This window comes from Cucurbita moschata, unplaced genomic scaffold, assembly GCF_002738365.1.
Source record: "Cucurbita moschata cultivar Rifu unplaced genomic scaffold, Cmos_1.0 Cmo_Scf00003, whole genome shotgun sequence".
Lineage (NCBI taxonomy): Eukaryota > Viridiplantae > Streptophyta > Magnoliopsida > Cucurbitales > Cucurbitaceae > Cucurbita > Cucurbita moschata.
The window spans coordinates 5010952-5037430 of record NW_019268519.1 but is presented as its reverse complement, the minus strand read 5'-3'; the positions used below and the strand labels follow the sequence as shown (position 1 = coordinate 5037430).

Below are 26479 nucleotides of genomic sequence, written 5' to 3'. Positions count from 1 at the left end.
TTGTTGTTGTCCATCTGAAAATGATTTCAACTACCGATATTAATTATTATTATTTAGATATTATAAAAATTTTATAAATATTTTGTAATATATTTATAAATCATGAAACTAATTTCGTTACCAATTAATATTAAATTGAATATAAACTAATAATTTATTGATGATTATAATTATGTTATATACTTTTTATATAATTAATATTTAAAATATGATATAATTTATAATATATTATATTAGACTTATTTAGTTTAACAAAAAAAAAATCAAATTTAGTTTGTAATATGAATATTATATTTATTTTTAATATAATATTACATTATCCAAAAACGTTAAAAAAAACAAAAAAAAAAACATAACAATTAATAAGTAATTAATTATAATTATTTAAAAAGAATTTTATGCCAACTCATTTTAATTAATCATAATTAATTAGTGAAATTTAAGATATGAATAATTAGTTAATTAATATTTTTCAGATTTATTTAATAAGCTTTTCGTACATCTCTCTATTTTAAATTTATTATTTAATTATCTTTTATTAAATAATGTCAAAATTAATTATTGCGTCGTTATTATTATTATTAAATGATCTATTTAACTCTGGTTAATTTATTAACATATTATTATTTATTTTTATACGTGCATAATTAATAATAAAAAAAATACCCATAAACTTTACCCTTTTACTCAAACAAATATTTCTGAACTTTTAAAAGTTTTAATAATACTCAAACTTTTAAAAATAAATATATTTTAAAAATATTGTAAACTTTTTAAATTAATATAAAAAAATTTAGAAATAATCTATGAGCTGTCGATAAACAGTTTTTTTATATATATTATTAAGAATTTTTTGAATTTTTTATAAAGGTTAAAAGTGTTAATCCTATATTTTTTTTAATGTGGTATTAATGGTAAAGGTATTAATGTGGTTAAAAGTGTTAATTTATTAATAAAATGATATTAAAATTCTACCAAAATTGAGGGGAAATAATATTGATTCTAATAGATATTAATGAATGAATGCTCATTAATGAAAAGAATGGGCTCATTAACCCTAACCCTACCCTAAGATATGAAACTAAATACAACTACACTGTGCATGTGTTATGGTCTTTAATTGCGATTTGCGATATTGCCGTCAACCATACAGAGGTACCTTACCTTTATCTGAAATATAGAAGTAACACATGACTTGAGTATTTAAGAAATACTTAGTAAGTGTCCGTACTATTGGGGTCATAGAATGCAACTACATCGAATCATGATAAAGGACCTATCATTTAAAACCATCATAGAGGGGCTTCAACTTCAGACAAATTGGATGTGTAGTACTTCCCTACACACGACCAATACGTGTGAGCGTGAACCCACCAAGGGTTCGCACACTCCCTAGGCTCATCATAGTCAGGCTAGTTGGTTGTAGCAGAACGTTTAGAGGTACAGCAAACCCTTAAATATCATGCAATGCATCATCATCATCGTAGTGTACGCGTCCGTACTTATCGTCATAAAAGGGAAGTATTTCGATTAATAAAAGAGCATACAATATGCATGAGGTCCTTATCTTTTTCATTTTAAAATCATTTATGTGACACAAGACATCCTTCACATATTACTTTAAGTAACATGCATGCATAAGTTTTCATATATTCATCATTTTACTATCAACTACGGGTTGTGTATTAGAAAAACTTATCATGATGCAACATGACTGTAACGACCCGAAATTTTCTCCTTAATTTAAGGTCGCTACTGTATACATATCATAAACATTGAATGTGGAAGACTTCATTTAAATTCCATAAAACATAACCTTTATCTTAAAACACAGCCATGGACTTATGTGTTTCGAAAACATCTTTAAAACGACACAACAAAAGACTAAATAAAATGAATACGAGTTTAAGTTAAATACATCCTATTCTAGCCTAAGACTAAGAAAATAAATACCACTACCTTATGCATGTGTCATGGTCTTGAGTTGCGATGCCGTCGTCAGCCGTACAAGAATCCCTTGCCTTATCCTGAAAAATATAGTAGCATATGGCTTGAGTATCTAAAGAAATACTCACTAAGTGACCCCACTATTGTGGTTAAATGCAACAATCACATGCAATGAGATGATGGGACCTATCTTTCGTTTCATTTTTCCTACGGTGCTGTCCTAACGGGTAATTTTGGACGTATACCATATACTCTACACACAGCCCATACATGCGAGTATGAGCTCATCAGCTAGTTCGCACACCGTTGGGCCACTTTCCTTATCCGGTGGGCATACTCTAGGAGCCCCTTAGGCTGGACACCCGCTAGAACTAGTAACCGTCACGGCAGCGCTATGCAAAGCATAACGATCGTTGTCCTGCCATTGGATGTAAGCGTCCGTACCCTCGTGATGGGATAGGGGTATCCCCCCAAATGCATGAGCACACATAATGAATGAGGTCCCAAAACTTTTCCATTTTCATTATCCTTTCATACAACCCCGCTAGCATTATGTACATATCATATCATTTTTTATATCGTTTCAGATATCGTTCATCATTCATGTCATATCGTTTCTCAAATCATACATAATTTTAACAGAGTTATACTTCATGCCATTTATCGTAATTTCATGTTATTCATATCATGTTGTATACACACAATTTAAGAGACCTAATATAACATTCTATGCTTTTAACATAACATTTCATCATATACACATCATACCATGACATATTGCATCACAATGTATCATATCATAAACGAGTCATAACGTAAACACTTCATAGTCATATCGTTCTCTAACTTATCATAGCCTTAACGTTCTTATACCTATCATAGACATATCATTACGTGAACGTACCTTAGTCATCTCATTACAAGGACTTAACCTAACGCTATCGTTCTATCAATCCTAACGCTATCGTTCTATCAATCTATCACAAACCTATCCCTTTCTACCCGTAGCCTAACCGTATTCTTCCATCAATCTCTCTTATCCATATCACTCCGATATGTAACCTAACCTTAACGTTTCATGAACGTATTTTACTCCTATCGTTACATTCCGTTTTATGCATCCTTCTTGTATCCTATCTCAAACATATCATTGAACTCATCGTACCGTAATTATTATCAAACAATTCACATATTATAACATATACATAACAAATAAGAAGCATATCGATCCACAGACAATTCACACATATCAGTATATATGACACGTGCAGAACCACATGCACGTGTCAACATCAAATATAACCATGTCGATAGTAAGACCACTTACTTGGCTAGCTTAAGTCGTTGTCACAAATATATCCTTAATGAAAGTTCGATTCCGTCATTTGAAATCCGAATCAACCTTTATGAGTCTATGACATCAGTTTTAGGTTTGAACTCTACAACATTATTTTCCTAATTTACATTGGTTCATTGCTAAAAGTTATTTATAATTATATTTTTATTAAAAATCTTCTTTTTCATGGTTACTATGGTATAAGAAAGTAAATACAACTATTTCAAGATATTATGGGATTTACTGCTCTCTGTATTTACACTTGTTTAGTTTAACAAAAAAAAAAAAATCAAATTTAGTTTGTAATATGAATATTATATTTATTTTTAATATAATATTACATTATCCAAAATGTTTAAAAAAAAAAAAACATAACAATTAATAAGTAATTAATTATAATTATTTAAAAAATAATTTTATGCCAACTCATTTTAATTAATCATAATTAATTAGTGAAATTTAAGATATCAATAATTAGTTAATTAATATTTTTCAGTAAACAAGTAATTGAATTTATTTAATATAACAGCTTTTCATCCCTCGTAGACATAACGTCTCTCTATTTTTAATTTATTATTTAATTATTTTTTATTAAATAATGTCAAAATTAATTATTGCGTTGTTGTTATTATTATTAAATGATCTATTTAACTCTTGTTAATTTATTACCACATTATTATTTAGGCATAATTAATAAATAAAAAATACCCATAAACCTTACACTTTTAAAAATACTCAAACTTTAAAAAATAAACACATTTTAAAAATATTCGTGAATTTTTCAAACTAATATAAAAAAATTTGGAGATAATCTATGAGCGGTCGATAGACAGTTTTTGTGTATATATTAATGGTAAGAATTATTGGAAAGAAATGGCTCATTAAACCTAACCCTACCAATATCCTATAATAACTTAAGATCTATGAGACTAAATGCAACTATCATATGCATGTGTCATAGTTTTTAATTGCGATATTGTCGTCAACCATACAAAGGTGCCTTACCTTTACCTAACATATAGAAGTAACACATGGCTTGAGTATTTAAGAAATACGTGACCGTACTATTGGGGTCATGGAATGCAAATACATTGAATCATGATAAAGGACCTATCATTTAAAACCATTATAGAGGTGGCCTCCACTGTGGACAAATTGGATGTGTAGTACTTCCCTACACACAACCAATACGTGCGAGCGTGAGCCCACCAAGGGTTCATACACTCCCTAGGCCCATCATAGTCATAAAAGGGAAGTATCCCGATTAATAAATGAGCATACAATATGCATGAGGTCCTTATCATTATGTGACACAACCCAGACATCCTTCACATATTACTTTAGGTAACATGCATGCATAAGTCTTCATACATTCATCATTTATAACATCATCTAAGGGTTGTGTATTAGAAAAACTTATCATGATGCAACATAACATTTCATACATGTACATCATCGTAACATGATGTATTATCGTACCATGTCATGTCATCACATCATAATACATCGTCATCCTAACCTATGATAGTAACATAGTACATCACATCATCATAGCATCGCAGCATCATCGTAACATATCATAATGTCATATCAAATCGCATTATCATAGCATTATCAATACACATCCTAATACCATAATAACATACATGACACGTGCTATTGGGCACGTGTCATCATACATAAGACAGGTCTTTTGACCGAGCCGATAGTAGAGTCACTTACTTGGTTGGCCTTAACCGACGTTCTCTTTCTATAACTTAGTTTGCTTTTTCCCTTTGAGTTCTTTCTCACTTATACGAGGCTTTACCTATTTGAATATTCGCTCAATAGCTTTAGTAATTCTAATTTTGTAACTTAATTTCACTTGAATTGAGTAGATGAGAGTTATATAGAACTTAAATCCTTTTGATAAGGTCGAAGTTGAATTTAGCACCTGATAGTCGTGATTTGTTCTTTCTATTTTCTACGTCTCTATCCACTTCTCTTTCACAACCGAGGCAATGGAGGTGTTCGTGTAACCTAAAACAACAAACCACGACGTAACTATTTATAGAAAAATAAACTCCCTTACCGACAATAAGACCACGTTGAATACCATGAAGACGGACGTGGTTTGGCATACTGTGGTGTGTCCTGAGTTGTCGGTCGCCACTTCTGCAACGTGTGTCGTCTGTTACGACGTTGGGTCAAATCTCTCTGTCTTGCCGGCATCGCACTCCAAAGAGAAGGTTTTCGTTGGATTTCCTTCTCTTTGTGCTTTGTTATTCTCAAATGGCATGAGGGTTCAGTTGGTTGAAGCGTTGAGGGAGTGTGGCCTTTGTAGGGGTCGAGAGTTGGTTGAAAACGTGAGATCTCTGACACCTCGTTGGAAATCTACACAGAGCTAGGGTATTAGAGTTAAGTTGACTAGATGATGACCTAGGTCAGGACGCCTCCAGAAGACTAAGCACCTTAGGATCGTAAGCGACGAGTAGAGAGACTAGATTCCTAGTTCTCCCAAAGTAAGAAAGACTCGAGGAGTCAAAATAGAGCAACCTACCGTCAAAAGTCCTCGTTAAGCTACCTAGTTTATCTTGGGAATCTAATAGACCACACCTCAATCCTCAGATATGACTGAAGTGAAGTTCAAATTGTAGATTACGTACTTGGGTGATCCGGAATATCTCTCTAACAAAACATGCATGAAAATACTATAGTTAGTGCAGTTTACACGTAAAATCTAATGGTTCGATAATTCAACCTTACTTTTATTTAAAAATTGGCTCACATTATTAAATATAGTGCAAGAAATTTTCAATTTCCACCGAATAACAAAACCTACTGTCAGTTAAGTTATTCGTAGAAGACTGAAAAAGTAAGCATTATTGAGCTGTGGAAGAAATGGATTCAAAAACTAAAAACAACAAGCAGGTTGATTGTTTAAGCTCTCAGGTCAACTTGTGAATTGTTTTCATGTCAGCAGCTTCCTTAAGAGTCCCCTTCTCCGCATGATCCCACCACTTGAACAGAAAATTGTCCACAACTAGCCTGAACCAAGGAGACAGCTTCAAGCCCTCTTCTCCACCATCTGCTTTCCTCACAAGCTCCTTCAACTGCTCCTTGTTTACGTACTTCACATCCGCCACTTCGTCCGGGTTCGGGTTCACGTTGACATCTCGAATGATGAAGAGGAGATAGTCCACTGCACGTTATACTTATTAGAAACAAATGTGATACCAAATCAGCTCAAGTTGTAAACAGATGAGTTATAGTTAGGGAAGGTACATTCATGCTCCCCCCATTTGCCATCTGAGGGTGCCTTGTATAGCATTCGACCAACCGGAATGAACTGGTCGACCGGGACGTCTTCAGCAGGAATACCGAGTTCATCCAACAGCTTCCTTTGTGCAGCATTCCTTGCACCAAGGGCTTCCTCCTCAATTAGTTCAGATTCTCTATACAATGGATGGCTGCAGCAAGTGTTCGTCCAGACAAGCGGAAACGTCACCTTTGTCGCAGATCGTTGCTTCAGAGATGATATCGAGTTCAACACGTTAACATTTTCCGTGTTCGGAATATAGATAAGAAAAATACTAACAACAAAACAAACAAGAAAGCTAGAAAAACCATAGACATCATCAAAACATTAACTTAGTTTCAGCAAGAGACTAACGGAAAAACGATGCAAACTCGAACGTTTAAACATGTAACATCCCAAGTCCACCATTACCCGATATTATCATCTTTGGGTTTTCCCTTTCGGACTTTCTAAACACATCTGCTACGGAGAGGTTTCCTAATCCTTATAAAGAATGTTTCGTTCCCCTCTCCAACCAATGTGGGATCTCACAATTCACCCACTTTCGGGGCCCAACGTCCTCACTGGCACTGGTTTCCCTCTCCAATCGATGTGGGATCTCATAATCTACACCCTTTATGGGTCTAGCATCCTCGTTGGCACTCGTTCCTCTCACCAATCAATGTGAGATCTCACAAAAAAGCCACCATTTCAGAAACGGTCCAAATCAAATCCAAATAGCATACCTGAAGAAGCAATTCGTATTTGGAGTTGAATAGAAAGACGCTGAAAGCGCGATGCAGCCAGTTTTTAAATTCAATATTTTCCATCAAGTGACCTGCAGGTTAGACGAGAACATTGGGCATTATCAAACTACGTAGAGCTTGAAGTAGACAATATCATACCACTATAGCAACGAGACAAGAGTTCTAAAGTAAAATAAGCAAATCATGACTGTTAGCATTGTCATAAGAACTTGCTTCAAAGAAATCAATACTGGAAAAGATTTAACTTACAGTTATACTTGGATTCATGACCCACAACACGATCGTTCTCATCCACTAAAATGCATCTATCCAGCAATTCAAGATCGACAGAAGGTATTTGTGAGTAAGTGAATGAATTATATCCGAGTGTACTAAGTGAATGAATTCAAACTAAACACCTTCAAAACTGTTGGCCATGCCATGATTCAAACTCAAACATTGTATCATACAAATTAAGCCAGAGATGTTCAGATCCCAGAAAACTTTTAAGCATCAAATCATCAAGAACTTCAAATGAAATGTAATTCGACTGGTTTCAAACACTTGACCAACAACTTCTCATTCCCTTTCCAGGAAAAAAGAGACTCAGATTTAATTCCTTCCCCATTCAAATACTTCTTCCACCAACAAGCAGAGCACATGCTAATCGGACAAACGAGAGAAAAAAGGGATCGATAAACTATACGTTAGAAATCACGACTCTCCACAATAGTATGATATTGTCCACTTTAAGCATAAGCTCTCATGGCTCGTTTGAAAGGACTTAAAAATCAAATTCAAAAGAACCAAAAACGCATAAACCGAAGAAACTGGATCCAGATTGAGCATATCAAATCAGGAATCTCAACAACTAGTCAGAGAAATCAAAAAACACAAAAAAGAATCAAAGAATCAAAGTCCAAAGCAACATCAGAAAGAGAAAGAGACAGAAACAGAAACAGAGGGCCATTAAACTGAGGTCGTTTGCAAGCGTTTTCAACCTACAACTTCCTTCAAAGGTCTCGGATTCGATAATCATTCAAATTCAAGTAACGTAAAGTACAAATAGACCAGAAGAGCTCCACAGAAACCTCAAACCTCAAATCATCAAGAATCGAAATCAAGAATGCCCCACCAGAAACAGAAAGAAATCAATCAAGAATCAACGAAAGTCAAAAGCAAAAAACAAGAAACGAAACGGAATCTGAAACCAGATAGGGAAAGGAAATACGCACTCGTCGTCGAACATGAGGCGCTTCTGGACTTCGTCCATGCCAGAATCGAGAAGTATGTCTGCCATGGGAGGAAATGAGGGAAAATCTGAGGGAAAGATTGGGAGAAGAGCGAAAGACGAGAGAGAAATAGAGAGGGGAAGCAGTATTTAACGAGTGGTAATGATCAAGAAGGGTGAGCGTTGAAGCGCTCGCCATTGTTGTGTTGACTGTTGATTGGAAGACACTTGATTTGCTTCCATGGATGACATTCTTGTTTATTTTTTTTCTGCGCGTGTTTTGCACGACGCTATTTGGGAGAGTGGTTGTTAAATATGTGTTTATTAAAACTGTAATTAGTTGGAAAATTTAGAATTTTGTCATGATTTAATACCCTAAATTAATAAAAATACATATAGATTTTATAAAACTTTTAATTCTTTCGTTTAATAAAGTTCGTTGGTTATAAATATAAATGGTAACTCTTAAATTTCATAATACCCTTTTTAACCTTTTTTTTTTTTATATTAAATATTAAAATATATTTTTATCGTTAATACCATATTTAAAAAAATACTCACGAATACCACTAAGATGTGTCATTCAGGGTTATTTGATTGTTATCATCATTACCAGCATCCTCGCTAACACACCGCCCAATGTCTAGCTTTGATATCATTTATAGTTGTCCAACTCAATCGTCAGTAGATATTGTCCTCTTTTGACTTGGACTTTTCCCTTCTGAGCTTCTCTTCAAAGTTTTAAAATGGGTCTTAGAAGCAATATTCTGTTTCTCTCTCCAACCAATGTGGTGAGATCTCACATGATTACAAGTAAGAGTTTGTACTTTTCTCGTAACGTGTTTGAAGTATCTATCATCCTCAAGTTCCAACTCCATCACTAGTAAAAGTAGATGACCCTCGACGGTGTCATCATGGTAACATTATAACATAGGCAAGCACTGTAATGTCTGTCAACTAAGACACATATGTGGGCTAACCATAATAATCCTAAAAATAAAGCAGAGTTGGGTTGAATTGGATTGTAGCCCTATTTTCGAGTTGGTCAGGTTGACACGACAAAACAAAATATCAACCTCCGAACTAACCGACATTTTCTGTTTTCCAAAAATTCAAACCAACCCAAATCTTAAAAAAAAAAAAAAAAAAAAAACCTCTAATTTAAATAACAATAATTAACTAATTAAATATATTTAAGATATCAATAATTAATTAATTAATATTTTTCAGTAAACAAGTAATTAAATTTATTTAATAAGCTTTTATTAGTATAGCTGAATTAAATATATGTTTTATACATTATGGCCGATTTATTCTAATTAAATAACTAATTAACTAACTATAATAAAAATAAAATCATATAACAATAATTTTTTATATAATAAAAACAATAATACTTCTATCATATAAAAAAATCTATTTATTTATTTTTCTTTTCTTTAATATGAATTTTTTATTTTTTATTTTATCTATTTGTTTATGTGTGTTTTTTTAAAAAATATTTATCTATTTCTTTTCATATTTCTTTTCATTTTTTTTATCGATTAATTTTTCTTAAAAATTATATATATATATATATATAGTAAAACATTAATTATGAGACTTTATAACGTAACGAAAATAATTTTTAATGTTGAATTTGGTGTATATTAGATCTATAATATATTTAAAATTGTTTTTAAAATTAAATTTTAGGTATAATAACACTAATATTTTAATTTTTGTAAATTTTTAAAAAGTTTACTTTTTTTTTTTTTTAAATAATAATATACTAACTAAATCTTGTAATTTAAGGTGAGAGAAAAAGGTTAAGAAATGGCGGCAATTAAGAGTTTCATAAAGCTAGGCTTTTGATCTTTGGCGGCCCGAGTGAGGATTGGGCATGGCGAGAGAGAAGAGCCCTGGTCTAAAGATCCTCTGGGTTTGGACTCTTGGCACCGCCGCCATTCTCGTTACGAGCGTAGCTCGGATGAGAATGAGGGATATGGAGAGTATCATCAAGTCCGATCAACAACAACAATCGATGCACCAGCAGCGACAAACGTCTTCCACCGATTCGTTTTTCGTTGGCGAAGGTGAAACATCTGAGAATTAGAAGTAACAATTCCTTTGAAATTCAACTCAAACTGGTAATTTTATTTTCGAATTTGGAATAGAGGGTCTGGGTATTTGTTAAATCCCATTTTTAGTGGCGTGTACATAAGGTGTTTGATGAAATTCCTGAATGGAAAAAATTGCCAATTTTTCACTCGTAATGAGCTTGCACTTGCCTTGAATATTTGATGTGTCGATTTCAGTGAACTGTTTTAGGTTAGCTGCCACATTTGATGTATAGACACAAAATGCCTCTGTGTTGAATTTGATATGATCTTTGTTCAATAAATGTTTGTTGTAATTGCTGGTTGGAACTGTCCATTTTTCCACTCTTATTGAGCTTGCAACTGCTTTGACATGTCAATTTTGGGTTAAATTGATATATTTAATTGGGTTTAGATGACTTCATCTGCCACTTAGTTACAATTTGGTGCTTAGAATGAGACTTTGTAGCAGATATTGTCTTTATTTGGACTTTTCCTTTCGGACTTTTCCTTAAGGTTTTAAAATGCGTCTGCTAGAGAGAGGTTTTCACACCCTTATAAGGAATGTTTCGTTCCCCACTCAAACTAATGTTGGATCTCACAATTTACATCTTTAGGGGGTCATCGTCCTCGTTTCACACCGTTCGGTGTCTGGCTCTGATACTATTTGTAACCGCTCAAACCCACAGCTAACAAATATTGTCCTCTTCGGGCTTTCATTTTTGGGCTTCTCAACTTTTTTAAAACGCGTCTGCTAGGGAGAGGTTTCCACACCCTTATAAACAATGTTTCGTTCTTCTCCTCAACTAACGTGGGATTTCACAGACTTTGAAACAGTTTTTCAGGCCGACTTTATTATCATTTTTCTTTTACAACTGCACTTTTTATCACCGCCCTTCAAAGTTCTGTCTGGGCCATTTTCAAAATCAATGTCTTGGTTCTCCTTCCTTCCATTACCCATAGAAACTCTTGTTGGTCAAATACTGTGGTTTTCAAATTCTCTGTGGGGTAGCGTTTATTAAACATTAGAATATGTTTTACATAAAACGGTTTAATTACAAATTTGGCTCTATGATAGAAGAAGGTTAGAATTTAGTGTTTATGATTTTAAAGGTTAGAATTTAGTGTTTATGATTTTAAAGGTTAGAATTAGTCTCTATGATTTGATAAAACTTTTATAAACAGTCCCTTTCGACTGTTTATGAATTTTTATCAAAGCATTTGCAATTTAATTAACATAAGTGTGTTGAATGGAGATCAAAACCCCTTCAAAGTGAGAGCTGCAAGAAGAAAACAGAGGGAAAAAAAAAAAAAAAATAGCAACGATACTGATGGTTTAACAACAAATGTAGACTTGTTCCATTTGGATTAATTTTGGTCGGTTCAGTTAGTTGTTATTGGATGGCCAGTTCGCTTACTTTTGTTTTCAAAAAGTCCTCTCGTTGGTGTTATATTTTTTCTGGAATCCAATAGATTGGTTGAAAAAGTCTTTGTTTTAGGATGTTGGTTTGCAGTTGCAAATATTATCGTCTATGAGCATAATCATGAGTTGAGGTTGCTTAACTTCACCCTTTATTATTAGCCTTTAAGATCAAGTTGAATGGTGTATGGTTAAGCTGCTCCTTTATATGGAGACGAGACCAAAGTAGAGTAATAAAACGCTTCAATAGATTGGAACTACGATAATTATGAGATCTCACATCGATTTGACAAGGGAACAAAGTATTCTTTACAAGGGTGTGGAAATTGTTGGATGATGAAAGTCCCACGTCGACTAATTTAGAGTATAATCATAGGTTCATAATCAAAGAATACTCTCTCCACCGGTATGAGGCCTTTTGGGGAAACTCAAAGCAAAGCCATGAGAGCTTATGCTCAAATTGAACAATATCATACCATTGTGAAGAGTCGTGTTCGTCTAATATGGTATCAGAACCATGCCCTAAACTTAGTTGTGCCAATAGATTGGTAAATACTCAAATGTCGAACAAAGGACTTCAAAAGAAAAAGGAGTCAACCCTCCTCGAAGGCATAGTAAAAAATGACTAAGACTCCAAAAGAGTCGAGCCTCGATTAAAGGGAGACGTACTTTGTTCGAGGGGAGGTGTTGGATGATGAAAGTCCCACATCGGCTAATTTAGGGAATGATCATGAGGAATACTATCTCCATTGGTATGAGACCTTTTGGGGAAGCCCAAAGCAAAGCCATGAGAGCTTATGCCCAAAGTGGACAATATCATACCATTATGGAGAGTCGTGATTCCTAACATGGTATCAGAGCCATGCCCTAAACTTAGTCATGACAATAGAATCCTCAAATGTCGAACAAAGTATTGTGAGCTTCAAAGGCATAGTAAAAAATGACTAAGACTCAAGAAGAAAATGAGTCGAGCCTCGATTAAGGGGAGGTGTTGGATGAAAGTCCCACATCGGCTAATTTAGGAAATAATCATGAGGAATATTATCTCCATTGGTATGAGGCCTTTTGGGGAAGCCCAAAGCAAAGCCATGAGAGCTTATGCTCAAGGTGGACAATATCATACTATTGTGGAGAGTCATGATTCCTAACAGAAACTTCTCCCTAACAAACGTGTTTTAAAATTGTGAGATTGACGGCAATATGTAATGAGCCAAAACGGACAATATCTGCTAGCGGTGGGCTCGATATATTACAAATGGTTTTAGAGTTAGACACTGGGCGGTGTGCCAGCGAGGATGGTGGCCTCCAAGGAGAGTGGATTGTGAGATCCCACATCGAATGGAGAGAGGAACGAAACATTTTTTTCTAAGGGTGTGGAAACCTCTCCCTAACATGTGTTTTAAAACCATGGGGTTGACGGTGATGCGTAACAGGCCAAAACAGACACTATCTGGTAGTGGTGGGTTTGAGCTTTCGTTGATGAATTGCATGATATCTTAGGTGCAAAAATGTTTTCAAGAGTATGCACATTTCAACCTTATATTATAGGACGTTCTTGAATAGGATTTGTCTCCTTAACAACGACCTCTCCTCCTACATTCTTTTTTATGTCTAGCACAAAACTGCCTTTAGTTTGATTACTGCAAATTATAGCATGTTGAAAGGCATGGACTCCTTTGGCTTGTATGCAAGAGATATGATCCATGAGAATGTACAGGTTTAGTAGACCACGTTAGACAAAAGAAATAACACTCTGAGATCCCACATCGATTAGAGAGATGAACGAGTGCTAGTGAGGATCTTAAGCTTCAAAGAGGGGGTGGATTGTGAAATTCCATCTCGCTCGATTGGAGAGAGAAACAAAACATTTTTTATAAAGGTGTTGAAACCTCTCCTTAACAGATGCGTATTAAAAATCTGGAGGAGAAGTTCGAAAGGAAAAGTCTTAAGTCCAAAGACGACAATATCTATTAGCAGTGGACTTGGCCCATTACAAACATACATTGTTTATATGATCCTCTCAAAGGATTAATTCGTCTAATCATTTGATGTTCTGTTATTCTCAATAAATGTATTATATGTTGTTATCGATGAATTAAAAAAAAAAAAATACACATGGAATATAATTAAGAGAATAAAATATTGACAAAATAGATTTATGAAGACTAGAATGCTCAATAAGATACAATTTCTTAAAAAGTAAGCCAATGGAGAATAATATGTCGCTAATATTCAATTTAATAAAATGGATAAATACAAATATTAGGAATTAATACTTTAAATTCTATTTTATCCGTTTTAAATTAGTTCCAAAATTTCATCGCATCTTAGATTTATCAATTCGAACGAGAAAATTGAAAAAAAAAAAAGAGTATGTCGTCCTTATAATTTTCGTAACGTGTATTTTGTACAAAAAAAACCTTTGAAAAACGGAATCATATCTTGTTATCTTCGTGTTGTTTAATTATATAATAGAATATCGTTCCTATCTGCTAAATAATTTTAAAAATTTTAATCGATAAATATGATAGTAAAAGATTCTCGTACTCTAACTTTATTACGAGTTTTGTTTAGTACCCATTGTTACGATGAAATAACAAATTTATTTCTTTAAAAAAAAGGAAATGTTAGATATTCTTATTCTCGTACTCATGACATTCTCTCAATTTCACACGAGGTATGTCTGTATTTAAATTAATTTTAATTTTTTATGATATGTCAAATATTTTTGTTTGAATTATACATTATGTACATTTTGTATGGTGTGGTTATTGCATGAAGTATGCCGTTTAGATTAAAATCACACTATAGGTTAAGTATTATCATGCCTCTCTATTTTTTTAATATAATTATTATTTAGGAAAATTATTATTATTATTTTTTAATGTTTTCCATAATTTGAATATAATGGTTATATTTCAAAAGATATCTTCCTAATTAGTTTAAATTTATATTTAAAAATTAATTGAAAATTTAGATTAAGATATTTAATTTATTATTGGATCTTATACTATAATTACTTTTAAATTTTTATATATTTAAATATAAATAGTGTAGTTAGAAATTAATTAGAATATTGAATTAAAATTTCTAATAACAATCTTCCAATCAGTCTTTCTTTCACTTTGCTCGAGAGGTGGGTCTTGCAGCCAAGTGTCACGGTCATGTTCGTCCAAGGCGTGTTGCCCATGACGAACCAAACCCTTTATGTCTTTTCATGTTCTAGTGTTTTACTTTTGTATTTCTAGGAAGTATGACGTTTCAGAAATATCATGTCTAGGGCTGCCAAACATGAAATGCCTCAGAATTTACTATACGGGGATACGACTAGTTGTTACCTTCTCCCTACCCAAGGTTATATACTGTGAGCCGTTGTTATTTTTCTCTTGCTTGCTTATATAACGTCTCTTTCAAAAATCTCTCTGCCCTCGTTTTCTAAAATCTGGCTCTGATACCGTGAATAGTTTGGTCTAGAATGTGCCAATGAATCTACCATCCCTATCACTGATGATGCTCGACGGAATGCCCCGTAACTTTACAATGTGTTTGAAAACTAGTTGGGCTGATAGTTCAGCCGAGCATAATTTGGGAGTGGGGACGAATGTCGCATATTTCGAGAAAGCTTCCAAGCATATGAAGAAGTAGGCAGACAAGAAGTGTTGCCCCCTCTAATTCCGAGCAGGAGATCAAGTTCTCATCAAGTTGAGACTAGAACAGATTAGATTTCGCAGCCGAAAGGACCAGAGACTAGTTTGAAAATATGAAGGCTCGGTTGAAGTCATTAAAAAGATTGGGGCTACCTCCTATAGAGTTGCGCTACCCACATGGATGAAAATACACCAGTCATTCATGTGAGCAACTTGAAGCCCTATCACCTTGACCAAACGACGACCAGCGAAATGTAATCACTAGACCGAGCATCGATCTGAAACAAAGAGACACCAAAGAAATAGAGGAGATCCTAGCCGACAAGGCTAGGAAGATAGGAGACCTGTATGGAAGATTCGTGAATTCCTTGTCAAATGAAATAATCTCCCTACGGAGGAAACCAGTTGGGAACGCGCTGAAGATCTGGACTCCGCCGCCACCCACATCGCCAAGTTTGAAAGTAGTCGGTTGATAGGGACATCAACCAATTAGGTGAGAGAAGATGTCACGGTGATGCTCGTCCAAGGCGTGTTGCCCATGACAAGCCAATCCCTTTATGTCTTTTCATATTCTAGTGTTTTACTTTTGTATTTATAGGAAGTACGACGTTTCAGAAATATCATGTCTAGGTCTGCCAAACATGAAATGTCTCAGAATGTACTATCGTGGGATACGACTAGTTGTCACCTTCTCCCTACCCAAAGTTATATACTGTGAGCGGTTGTTATTTCTCTCTTGCTTGCTTATGTAACGTCTCTTTCAAAAATCTCTCTCTGTTCTCGTTTTCTAAAACATTCTCTTAAAACCGAGGCCAGAGGCTCGAGCATACGTCGTTTGGCTGTAGGGTACGCAAGAACGAATTGGCTTAGCTCACTTGTCGTTGGAAAGTGAGTGCCACACAATCGCAAGTCCGCTGCCCAAACACGCTTCTGCTTTTACCCTCGAGAGCTGCAATTTTAGGGTTACTAGAATTGATGCTTTCCGAGTTAATATTGACTTTGATTCTTAGAAAAAAGATTGAGACTAACGGCCTAAGAATCGTTTCGAGTGACCAAACAAACAAAATGAAAGAAACCTCCGACCCCAGATTCCGTTCTATAAAAAGATGAGAGGTTGAGCATTATTAAATCTTGAAATTGGATTCCATGTGAGAATAAAAAAAAAAAAAAAAATTGTTTGGAGAGAACGGCAATTTCTGTGCCCATGATTCTGGCCCAGCAAGAACAAGGAAGAAGAAGAAGAAGATGCTGATGCTGATGCTGATAAAGCTCTCTGACTTTGTACGCAGTTTATCGCCATAGAACAGCCCTCAAGAACCTTGACAACAAATCTCTACAGATTTCCGATTCCCATGGTGTTCACATTGGGAGCTTCTTTCCCTATTATCTACGCCAATAGGCTGCCCACCGCCGTTACCGCCGCCGCTACCACAACCAATCCCAGTAGCAATAGCTCTACTTCCCATTTGTTCGAAGCCACTTTCATCCGTCGCGCCGCGGAGATTGCCGATAAGTCCGCTGGACGCACCGCTCCTCATCCCAACTATGGCTGCATCATCACCACCTCATCCGGCGCCGTCGCTGGCGAGGGCTTCCTCTACGGTCAGGGTACCGAATCTGCTGAGATTCAAGCTGTGGAAGCTGCTGGCGAGCTTTGCCGTGGTGCTACTGCATTTCTTAATTTGGAGTCCAGTGATTGCCCTAGCGATAACACTGCTGTGGCTGCTTTAGTCCAGGTTTAAATGCAGATTCTGTTCTTTCAATTGATTAACGCTTGTTTAGAGCTTGATTAGTTTGAAATTCGATCAATAATATCAGCCGTGATGTAAATCTGGTTTGAACTGAGCATGTTTGATTGATGAATCTTGTTGAATCACATGCTAAATTTGGAAGATGTTATTTGTTTTTGTTCTGTTGTTATCAATATTATGTTAAAATCTGCGATTGAAATTGCACAATTAGGCAGGGATTGAAAGGGTAGTTGTTGGTATGCGGCATCCTTTGCAACATCTAAGAGGAAATGCTGTGAGGGCTTTAAGAAGTCAAGGGGTTCTTGTTGATGTTCTTGGAGAGGAACTAAAGAGTAGAGCCGTTGAGGTAATTCATTGGTATTGTTGAATTGTGTTCTTTCTTTGCCTCACTTCGTTAGGTGTTGAATCGATGCGATTTGATTTGTATCCTTTTTTTTTCTTCTTGTTCTTAAGCGATTTTGGCTTTCCATAACGTACTGTTAGATCACTATTTTTACAGATCACTTATATGAAGCGTTGATTTGTCTTATAGGAAGCTCGAAAAGAATGCTTCCTTGTTAATGCTCCGTTGATTTGTAAAGCTGCGTCTCGAGTGCCCTTTTCTGTACTTAAATATGCCATGACTCTTGATGGTTGGTATTAGTATTCTAGGTTCATTTTCTCGAGTACCCTTCTCTGTTCTTTTCCATTTCTCGCTTATGCTATAGTTAAGTGATTTGATTTTGACTATCAGGAAAAATTGCTGCAAGTTCTGGTCATGCAGCATGGATTAGTGGTGTTTCATCTAGACAACGAGTTTTTCAATTACGAGGAAGAAGCGATGCTGTTATAGTAGGAGGCAATACCGTACGCAGGGATAGTGAGTTTTGCCATTTTTCTCTTTCTGTCTTGTTGATGAGTGGTACTTAGTTGTTAACAGTGCTTCATTGTTTTCCCCCAATGTTGTCCTCTGCATTAGATCCAAGACTGACTGCAAGACATGGTGGTGGGCATATTCCTCTTCGTGTTGTGATGTCGAGGACTCTCGATCTTCCTGAAGAAGCAAATGTTTGGGACACAAAGGGTATGGCAACCATGGTTGTAACACAAAGGGGTGCTAAAAGGAGTTTCCAGAAACTGCTTGCATCAAAAGGAGTTGAAGTAGTGGAGTTCGATAATCTAAACCCTCGAGATGTAATGGAATATTTTCATGATCGTGGATTTCTCTCGATTTTGTGGGAGTGCGGAGGGACCCTAGCAGCTTCAGCCATTGCATCTGGAGTAATACATGAGGTTCTGATCTTTTCTTTTTCTTGGATATATATTGTTGATTCCCTGATGTTACCACTTAGTTATAGAAGACGGTGTGTGATGAACAATTCCTTCTCTTGAAAGATTTCTTCTGTTTCTTTCTTGCCAAATGTTTCTGTAAAAAGCTCTAATAAAATTCTCCCATAAAATCTTCTGCATCCTTGTGATACGGTGCCCTCCCAGAGCGAATGAAAGGAGAAACTCTGGATCTTCTGGGAGGACTATAATAGCTCTGGAAAGTTTTCGCAAAGTGATAAGATAACAAGAGCTGACTCTGTCATTTGGATGTTTGCAATTTGTACACCAATGTGAAGATAGAGCCATGTAGGGTATTCTTCTCTCGAGTTTGTCTCCCGTGTAGATTGCCTTATCAGATAGTTCCCATAAGAAAATGTGAGATCCCACATCGGTTGGGGAGGAGAATAAAACATTCTTTATAAGAGTGGAAACCTCTCTCTAGCAGATGCATTTTAAAAACCTTGAGGGGAAGCCCGAAAGGGAAAGCCCAAAGAGGACAATATCTGCTAGCGGTAGGCTTGGGCTGTTATAAATGGTATTAGAGCCAAACACCGGGCGATGTGCCAGCGAGGAGAATGAGTCCCGAAGGGGGGTGGACATAAGGCGGTGTGCCAACAAGGACGTTAGGCCCTGAAAGGGGATGGATTGGGGGGTTCCCACATCAATTGGAGAAGGGGACGAGTGCCAGCGAGGAGACTGAGTCCCGAAGGGGGGTGGACACGAGGCGGTGTGCCAGCAAGGACGTTAGGCCCTGAAAGGGGGTGGATTGGGGGGTTCCCACATCAATTGGAGAAGGGAACGAGTGCCAGCGAGGAGACTGAGTCCCTAAGGGGGGTGGACACGAGGCGGTGTGCCAACAAGGATGCTAGGCCCCAAAAGGGGGTGAATTGAGGAGTCCCACATCGATTGGAGAAGGGAACCAGTGCCAACGAGGACACGCTGGGCTCCAGGGGGGGGGGTGGATTGTGAGATCCCACATCGGTTGGAGAGGAGAACTAAGCACATCCCTTATAAGGGTATGGAACTCTCCTTAGTAGACGCACTTTAAAACCGTGAGACTGACAACGATACGCAACAGGCCAAAGCAGACAATATTCGCTAGCGGTGGGTTGGGCTGTTACAGTTAGTTTCCTTAGTTTTGGGAGTCTTCTAAAGATATTTCCACACTCTCTTCCCATCCTTCCTTGCTCCAACAGGTACTAACAAACTACTACTCCTCTCATTCAAAGAGTTGTTGAGACCTTTAGAAACCATCCCCATTGGTTTGCCACTTTTTCCACCCAGAATGAATCTCCCTCCCACCTTGCCTTCTTGAAATTTTTTATTTTGATTTTTTTTTCTTATGAGATGTTGAGCCATTCATTTAGTTATGTTTTTCAATTCAGGTTTTTGCATTTGTTGCACCTAAAATTATTGGAGGAAGGAATGCACCATCTCCTGTTGGTGAACTTGGAATGGTTGAGATGTCTCAAGCTTTGGAACTAATAGATGTTCAATATGAGAAGGTTCTTTTTAGTTTATCATGTTATCATCTCTTCACTTCATCTATTTATTTGTTTATGTGCAATACTTTCCAAGTCAATCTTCTATGATATGGCCAAAATAAATGTGCTCGTTTTTTATTTCCTTAATATTCCCTATTTTTCGCTCGTAAAACTAAAAACTAAAAACCAAGTGGTTATCAAATGGAGCAGAAACTCCGACTTCTTCCATATCAGTTGAAGTATTCATTTCATTTATAAGCATGCATGGATTGCATTTTGACTGAGATTAGAGTTTGGCTTACAGGTTGGGAAGGACATGTTAATTAGTGGATTTCTTCAGCCAATATTAGATGTTGCTCCTGTAATCCCATCCTGTGATGAAACCTTTGCAATTGACCCAACAGTTACTCCCTATGAGTCGAGTATCATATTCTTTTACAAAACATGGGATCCTTACGGCGCTTTTTCGAACTTTTCACGACACCCCATTCATCTCGCCGATGAAAATGGTAACGATTGCACTTGGTTGACTGTAGAGCATTATTATCAGGTGGGTACCTTTGCTTGTGAATTGTTTTGTCTTTCAAAGTATAGAATATTGTCTGACCTCGATCGAATATGCAGGCTCATAAATTTGTTGGGCTTGATGATCCTGTTGCTCAGGATTGCGTAGAAAAGATCAAATCAGCAAGAAGTCCAGAGGAAGCAGCAAGGATAGGAAGATCAATGCAGAGACAGCACCCTAAAATGGTATAGCTGCTCTTACTCGTTTTTAGTTTAAGTCGGTGTATTTCTTTCGGCACGACGTCTGGGCGTGATAATTGCATAAAACTTATAGATCTTCTGAAGAAAGATGAGGTTGATCATCTTTTCTAAAGCCCCAAGATAGAAAAAATGATAAAAACTGTTGAAAATTTCAAGTTTAGAGGGAAAAAGAACAAGATATGAGCATGTTTGATATCTATTCCATGATCTAGATCACATGATAATCTCTGGCATCACTCGATTTTCGTTACAGATAAGATCTGATTGGCGAACAGCCAAACTCGACGTTATGTACCGTGCATTGAAATGCAAATTTTCTAGTTACCCTCATCTGCAATCTATGTTGCTATCAACTGCTGGATCTGTTCTTGTTGAAGCATCTCCACATGATCTCTTCTGGGGTGGAGGTCGAGATGGGGAAGGTCTAAACTACCTTGGAAGACTTCTAATGAAATTGAGAGCCGAGTTTCTTGGACAATCATCGACCCCAAACGGGAGCAATGTGGAGTTCAATTGACGAAAAACACAAGAAAGAAGATTAATAATCACATCAGTTAAAAGGTGGTATTATATGATTCAGAATCCAATGGGCAATCTCCTCTTTGTGCCCCGAAAATTAGGTACCGACGAGGCTCTAATGTATGTTGAACCATTATTGTTCGACCCGAAAAATTCTCTCTGATTTGGTAGGCAGCTATACTTCTGCCTACTGTATAACTTATATCTTATTGTTGAATAATGAAATAAAAAAGAGGAACATGCTCTCTATGGAAGATTTCAGGCACCGGGCATCCCCTTGATGATTTACTACAACTTGTTTCTTGGAGGAAATTTGCTTTTGTTCTGAAATTTCATCAAATTTGTTCTATTTTGGCTTCCAAACATTCAAATATGTACCTTCTTACTCTCATGACTTCTTTAATAATATTAATAAATCTAAATCGTCGAAAAGGTAATGGAGAATTTTCTCGATCGAGGGTATCTTTTAGTTTGAATGGAGAACATCAAACCAGCCCGAAGTCTTGAGGAGGAATACTTGCATCCATAGCTCCCATCATTATAGTTTTTTTTTCTTCTGATCGAGCATTTCGAGTGAGTTTTCTCCAATTCACACATGCTCGTTATTCTCATTTCGTGTTCGTGCCTATCATTAGAGGATAGGACCGAGATTTTGCTACAAGGATTGGAAAGTTATTGCAGAAGCAACATCTTTCGGCATGAAGTAAAGGTGTTGTAAGCAAAAACGTAAAGTTCTTGATCCAATTTCTTCTTCTTTAAAGCGCGGTTACTATTGCATGTAGTCTTTAAGAACTCATCAAACGTATTAAAAGAAATCCAGAAGTATTAGCACAACCAAACAAACAAGATACTGGCATGTTAAAACACACAAACGACTAAACTACCTAGTTTGACCGTTGGATATGTTGTAATAAAAGGATTATCAAAATCTGTGAATACAAACGTTAAAGGTTGTAATGCTAACACGAGCTCTGCTCAACTAGCATAAAACTTGTACTCTCAAACCAAGAAGTCAAATTTATAAAATCTGTCAATGCGTTCGGGTCTCTAACCTTTAGTTGAGAATATATATCTTATACAATTGCTCAGGTTGGCAGATTTTCCTTTGATCCCTACCATCCGATTTTCGAAAAAGATATAATTATTTTATAACATAAAATATACCAACATCATATTAAAAATGATTCACAAGTTTATATGCGTTATTTAAGTAGTTTATTCACACATAAAAATTTGTACACAAACATTGGCAGCAAAAATCCTTAAAGAGCAGTCTGTTGGGGTCAAAAAACAACCTTCAAACATCCTAACCTGGAACCAAGCAAGGCACATTTGAGAATCTGTGCAGTCATTGTGGGAGCGTTTTCTATCGTACCGTTCATGTAGAAACTCCTACTGTTTGCACGATTTCCGAACACCGTAGACCAGCTGCGCCTGAGACATCATCATCCACCATGGCTGTCTCAGCTTGAACTGCTGAACTATCCTCCTGGGATTTAACATTCATATCTGATACCATCAAGTTCGAGTCGAGGAAGAGGCACACAACAGCACAGTCGTCAATGTTGGAAAAAGGAAACTTGCGCCTCCATGCTTTAGTTGCAGACTCAACCAATGATTGAGCTGCAGAACGAGCTGGGGTCGATGCCACAATGTCGACTACCTCTTTGTTTGAGAGAACATCCCAAATCTGAAAAGTGTTGAATCAAACTTTAGATAGTAAGAAAGTAGTCATCAAATGAATCTATTTTAGTAAATGGTATTAAGAAGTCAATGTCATACTCCGTCGGTAGCTAAAACTATAAACTCGTCTTCGTCCGTCAGAAACCGATACGAAATTTCAGGAACAGAAATTAGACCGAAGTCCTTGAGGCAAAAGTCGCCGAAAGATCGTGCCATTGCCAGCCCAGGGGAATCATTGTTTGGAAGCCATACCCTAGCAACTTCTGGTTCATCCTCATGGGCAAATACCCGACCCTTGCACTGGAGAATTCTCTCTGCTTCCGCTGTTGCAGTTTAGAAAGCAATCAAAACCAGATTTCAGCTAGAAGTTAATCGATGAAACTTCAGATGTCCAATCAAATGAGAAAACTTATTATTATGTCAGATATTGTATAAGCCCAAGTTCACCACTAGCAAATATTGTCCTCTTTCGGTTTTTCCTTTCGGGCTTTCTCTCGAAGTTTTTAAAACGCGTCTGCTAGGGAGAGGTTTCTACGCCCTTATAAATAATGCTTCGTTCCCCTCTCCAACCGATATGAGATCTCACAATCCACCCCCTTCGGGACCCAGCGTCTCACAGGCACATCGCTCAGTGTCCGGCTCTGATACCATTTGTAATAGCCCAAGCCCACTGCTAGCAGATATTGTCCTCTTTGGGCCTTTCCTTTCGAGTTTTCTCTCAAGGTTTTTAAAATGCGTCTGCTAGGGAGAGGTTTCCATGTCCTTATAAAGAATGTTTCGTTCCCCTCTCCAACCGATGTGTGATCTCACAAATATTCTCTAAAATCACATTATAGAAGCAGCAAGTACATAACGTTTTAACAACTCAAAATGAATAGTTCATTGACAAGAGAGAGAGGGAGGGACCTGGAATATCTGGCTTGAGATCTATGGTCAACTGAGTTTTAACAACTCAAAATGTATAGTTCATTGACAAGAGAGAGAGAGGGAGGGACCTGGAATATCTGGCTTGAGATCTATGGTCAACTGAACTGCTTGGAGACAATTATCCTTGTCTCTGGTACCCAACACAGCTCGAGAGTCCCCGACATTTCCAATAACAAGATCTCGATCCTAGAAGCCAGTAAATTACAAGAACTTTAAGAATGATCGGATCAAATGAAAACGAAAATATTGTAAATATGGTAATAGAACTGCAGTAATGACACCACCTGCTTAACAAGAGCTACTGCTGTTGTCCCACTACAGAAGCAGTCAATACTTGGCTGCATTTTGAGTTCCACATCCATTCTCTTAAAAGCCTTCAAAAATGATTCCTTCATATTTTCAGAAATTTCATGGTGCTTAAGGGGAGAACTAGCTTCCTTCCAATCAGTTTCTAACCCAGAATTTTCATTGTTGAGACCTGTTTTATGACCAAACTCTTTTGAAATATCCTCATTGCTTGCATTAGCTTCCCAATGTGCAGTCAGTTTCAGGGGCAGAGAATCCCTCACTCTTTTCGCAACCAGATGACCGTTAGGACCATGGCCATCAAAAACTCCACAGAAGAATGTATCTGTTCTTGAGCCAAAGTGCTGAAAATTCATGATCTGATTAGTGGTGATTATACCCCATCTATTTGCATTCTCTCAAACTTAAAAGCATTTTCAGGCTACACATTGAAGCACACAAGGAAGAAGCCCTTACTTTGAAAGCCTCTTTATGACAAGTCAAATCAGGGATTGAACTTTGTTCAAGGAAAAGTGGATACTAATACACTAATTGGTTCAGAAAAACATTGCACAGCATAAACTAAGACAGAACCAAGAACAAAGCATGCTATCCATCCCAAGGAACAATTTTCTAATGCATTCAAGAGCTTGTGATATACCAATGTAAAACCAGTTATATCATCTGAAAGGGACCAACAAGACCCATAAATGAGACATATTGACAATAAAGAGCTAACCTCCCATACAATCATGGCATCTTGGTTCATCCCTTTCTTGCCCTGTTGAGTATAAAGTGAGGCAACTTCACTGGATCCATTCAAGAACATCCGACCCGGAATTCGGTGAACTGTTGCTTCTTCACTCTGCTGCTCAAACATAGAATCCTTGGACTCCAGCCCATTTTCTGAGTCTTTCAGTTTTCTTGCTTCCAGCACAGAAGATACAGAGGAACCAGCCATGGCCCTCTTACATCCAACAGACAAGCAAGGCCCCATTCTGGAAATGGGGACTCCTAGAATGCTTGAATACGGACCTCAGTTAATAGAATCAGACTTAAATAACCGTTTATCTTTGGATTCTAAGCCTTCACAGGAAGCTTGGTCTTATAACATCCATATACATCTCTTAAATACAGATTAAGCACTAAATTAGCCTCTAAACATATCTAAACACTATGTCATAGAAACTTTCATTTGTCTGTATAATCAAACAATGCTAACGAAGCCCAAAAGACCAAGCAACAGCGAAGAGAATAGATATATTTCCAAATTTACACGCGAAACAAAGACGATAACATTTCCAGATTCAGAAGTCGTGGGGGCATATCGCCCCACCAACAATCAATAGAGAGGCTCAAATCAACAACTGAATCGAAACGCAGTTATTTCACCCCCAAAAGATTTCTCATCCATTTCTCAATTTAGAAAAAAAAGAAAAAAAAAAACCTCCAATAAATTCTAATTCAAATTCAAGATCGCGATAAGACCAACCAACAAACAGAGCCAAAAACGATTCCCCTGATCGCAGAAACAATCAAAACCCATTCAGAAATTCAATTACCAACAGTAGGAAACAAAATTGGAGATCAATCAATTAAGAATTTGGCAGAATGAATTCATCTTTAAACAACGACATCGGATTTGAAGACGACCAAAGGCGGGGTGGAATGATTGAGTGGGGAAAACGACCGGAAGATGCAACAAACAAGCAATCAACCGATGAAGAATCCTTTCGCGGGTTGTGAACGAGTTTTGACTTTGAAAGAGGACAAAGAAACGAAGCACATTAATGGCGTCGCTAATAGAGGAGAAGGAAAATAACAAGACGCCTCGTGGGGTTCGTGAGGAATGATTATGAAAGGGAGAAAAGCTTAATTATTTTTTAATTATTAATATTTTTAAATCTTTTAAAAAAAAATTCAATAAAATTATTTGATTATAAACCCATAAACATTCTCTAAACTAACGAACAATCATCCAACAAATATATCATGTTATGTCACATGAGACACCAGACATATGATAAGCACGAATGAAATATTATATGATTTTTAATGTAGGATCTTATGCATGT

At 36.5% G+C, this 26479-nt stretch overlaps 4 protein-coding genes across 5 annotated transcripts; 2 read left to right on the top strand and 2 right to left on the bottom strand.

Annotated features, from left to right (window-relative positions):
- Positions 1-5970: 5970 nt before the first annotated feature.
- On the bottom strand, positions 5971-8769 carry LOC111441058 (isopentenyl-diphosphate Delta-isomerase I-like). Of its 2 annotated transcripts, XM_023077962.1 has the most exons (6): positions 8542-8769; positions 7577-7632; positions 7307-7398; positions 6548-6788; positions 6255-6464; positions 5971-6038 (listed from the first exon to the last, which is right to left on the bottom strand). In XM_023077962.1, exons 1-6 carry the CDS (start codon positions 8604-8606, stop codon positions 6031-6033), a joined length of 672 nt encoding a protein of 223 aa, XP_022933730.1. In that variant the 5' UTR covers positions 8607-8769; the 3' UTR covers positions 5971-6030. The 2 variants fall into 2 exon arrangements, with proteins under 2 accessions (XP_022933730.1, XP_022933729.1); XM_023077961.1 differs by lacking the exon at positions 5971-6038 and having other exon boundaries at positions 6071-6464.
- Positions 8770-10352: 1583 nt separating this feature from the next.
- LOC111440489 lies at positions 10353-10945 on the top strand. Its single transcript, XM_023077539.1, has one exon. It carries the CDS (start codon positions 10420-10422, stop codon positions 10630-10632), a length of 213 nt encoding a protein of 70 aa, XP_022933307.1. The 5' UTR covers positions 10353-10419; the 3' UTR covers positions 10633-10945.
- A 5860-nt stretch (positions 10946-16805) lies between these two features.
- On the top strand, positions 16806-21797 carry LOC111432508 (riboflavin biosynthesis protein PYRR, chloroplastic-like). The gene is made up of 9 exons (XM_023069429.1): positions 16806-17418; positions 17645-17779; positions 17966-18065; positions 18167-18292; positions 18392-18705; positions 20127-20246; positions 20530-20775; positions 20850-20975; positions 21244-21797. The coding sequence occupies exons 1-9, from the start codon at positions 17035-17037 to the stop codon at positions 21505-21507; spliced, it is 1815 nt and encodes a 604-aa protein (XP_022925197.1). The 5' UTR covers positions 16806-17034; the 3' UTR covers positions 21508-21797.
- Positions 21798-22681: 884 nt separating this feature from the next.
- Positions 22682-26252, bottom strand: LOC111432523 (probable protein phosphatase 2C 33). The gene is made up of 5 exons (XM_023069451.1): positions 25144-26252; positions 24404-24769; positions 24188-24305; positions 23292-23515; positions 22682-23199 (listed from the first exon to the last, which is right to left on the bottom strand). The coding sequence occupies exons 1-5, from the start codon at positions 25399-25401 to the stop codon at positions 22888-22890; spliced, it is 1278 nt and encodes a 425-aa protein (XP_022925219.1). The 5' UTR covers positions 25402-26252; the 3' UTR covers positions 22682-22887.
- Positions 26253-26479: the final 227 nt, after the last annotated feature.

Excerpts from the sequence above, each read along its gene's own strand:
- LOC111441058 (XM_023077961.1), bottom strand. The coding sequence starts at position 8,606 with ATGGCAGACATACTTCTCGATTCTGGCATGGACGAAGTCCAGAAGCGC. Across the intron at positions 7,399-7,576 it reads TCATGAATCCAAGTATAACT|GTCACTTGATGGAAAATATT; the intron begins GTAAGTTAAATC and ends TCTAACCTGCAG. Across the intron at positions 6,789-7,306 it reads AATACGAATTGCTTCTTCAG|CAACGATCTGCGACAAAGGT; the intron begins GTATGCTATTTG and ends TCATCTCTGAAG.
- LOC111440489 (XM_023077539.1), top strand. The coding sequence starts at position 10,420 with ATGGCGAGAGAGAAGAGCCCTGGTCTAAAGATCCTCTGGGTTTGGACT.
- LOC111432508 (XM_023069429.1), top strand. The coding sequence starts at position 17,035 with ATGGTGTTCACATTGGGAGCTTCTTTCCCTATTATCTACGCCAATAGG. Across the intron at positions 18,293-18,391 it reads CAATACCGTACGCAGGGATA|ATCCAAGACTGACTGCAAGA; the intron begins GTGAGTTTTGCC and ends CCTCTGCATTAG. Across the intron at positions 20,776-20,849 it reads CTGTAGAGCATTATTATCAG|GCTCATAAATTTGTTGGGCT; the intron begins GTGGGTACCTTT and ends TCGAATATGCAG.
- LOC111432523 (XM_023069451.1), bottom strand. The coding sequence starts at position 25,401 with ATGGGGCCTTGCTTGTCTGTTGGATGTAAGAGGGCCATGGCTGGTTCC. Across the intron at positions 23,516-24,187 it reads TCTCAAGCCAGATATTCCAG|CGGAAGCAGAGAGAATTCTC; the intron begins GTCCCTCCCTCT and ends AAACTGCAACAG. Across the intron at positions 23,200-23,291 it reads TAGTTTTAGCTACCGACGGA|ATTTGGGATGTTCTCTCAAA; the intron begins GTATGACATTGA and ends AACACTTTTCAG.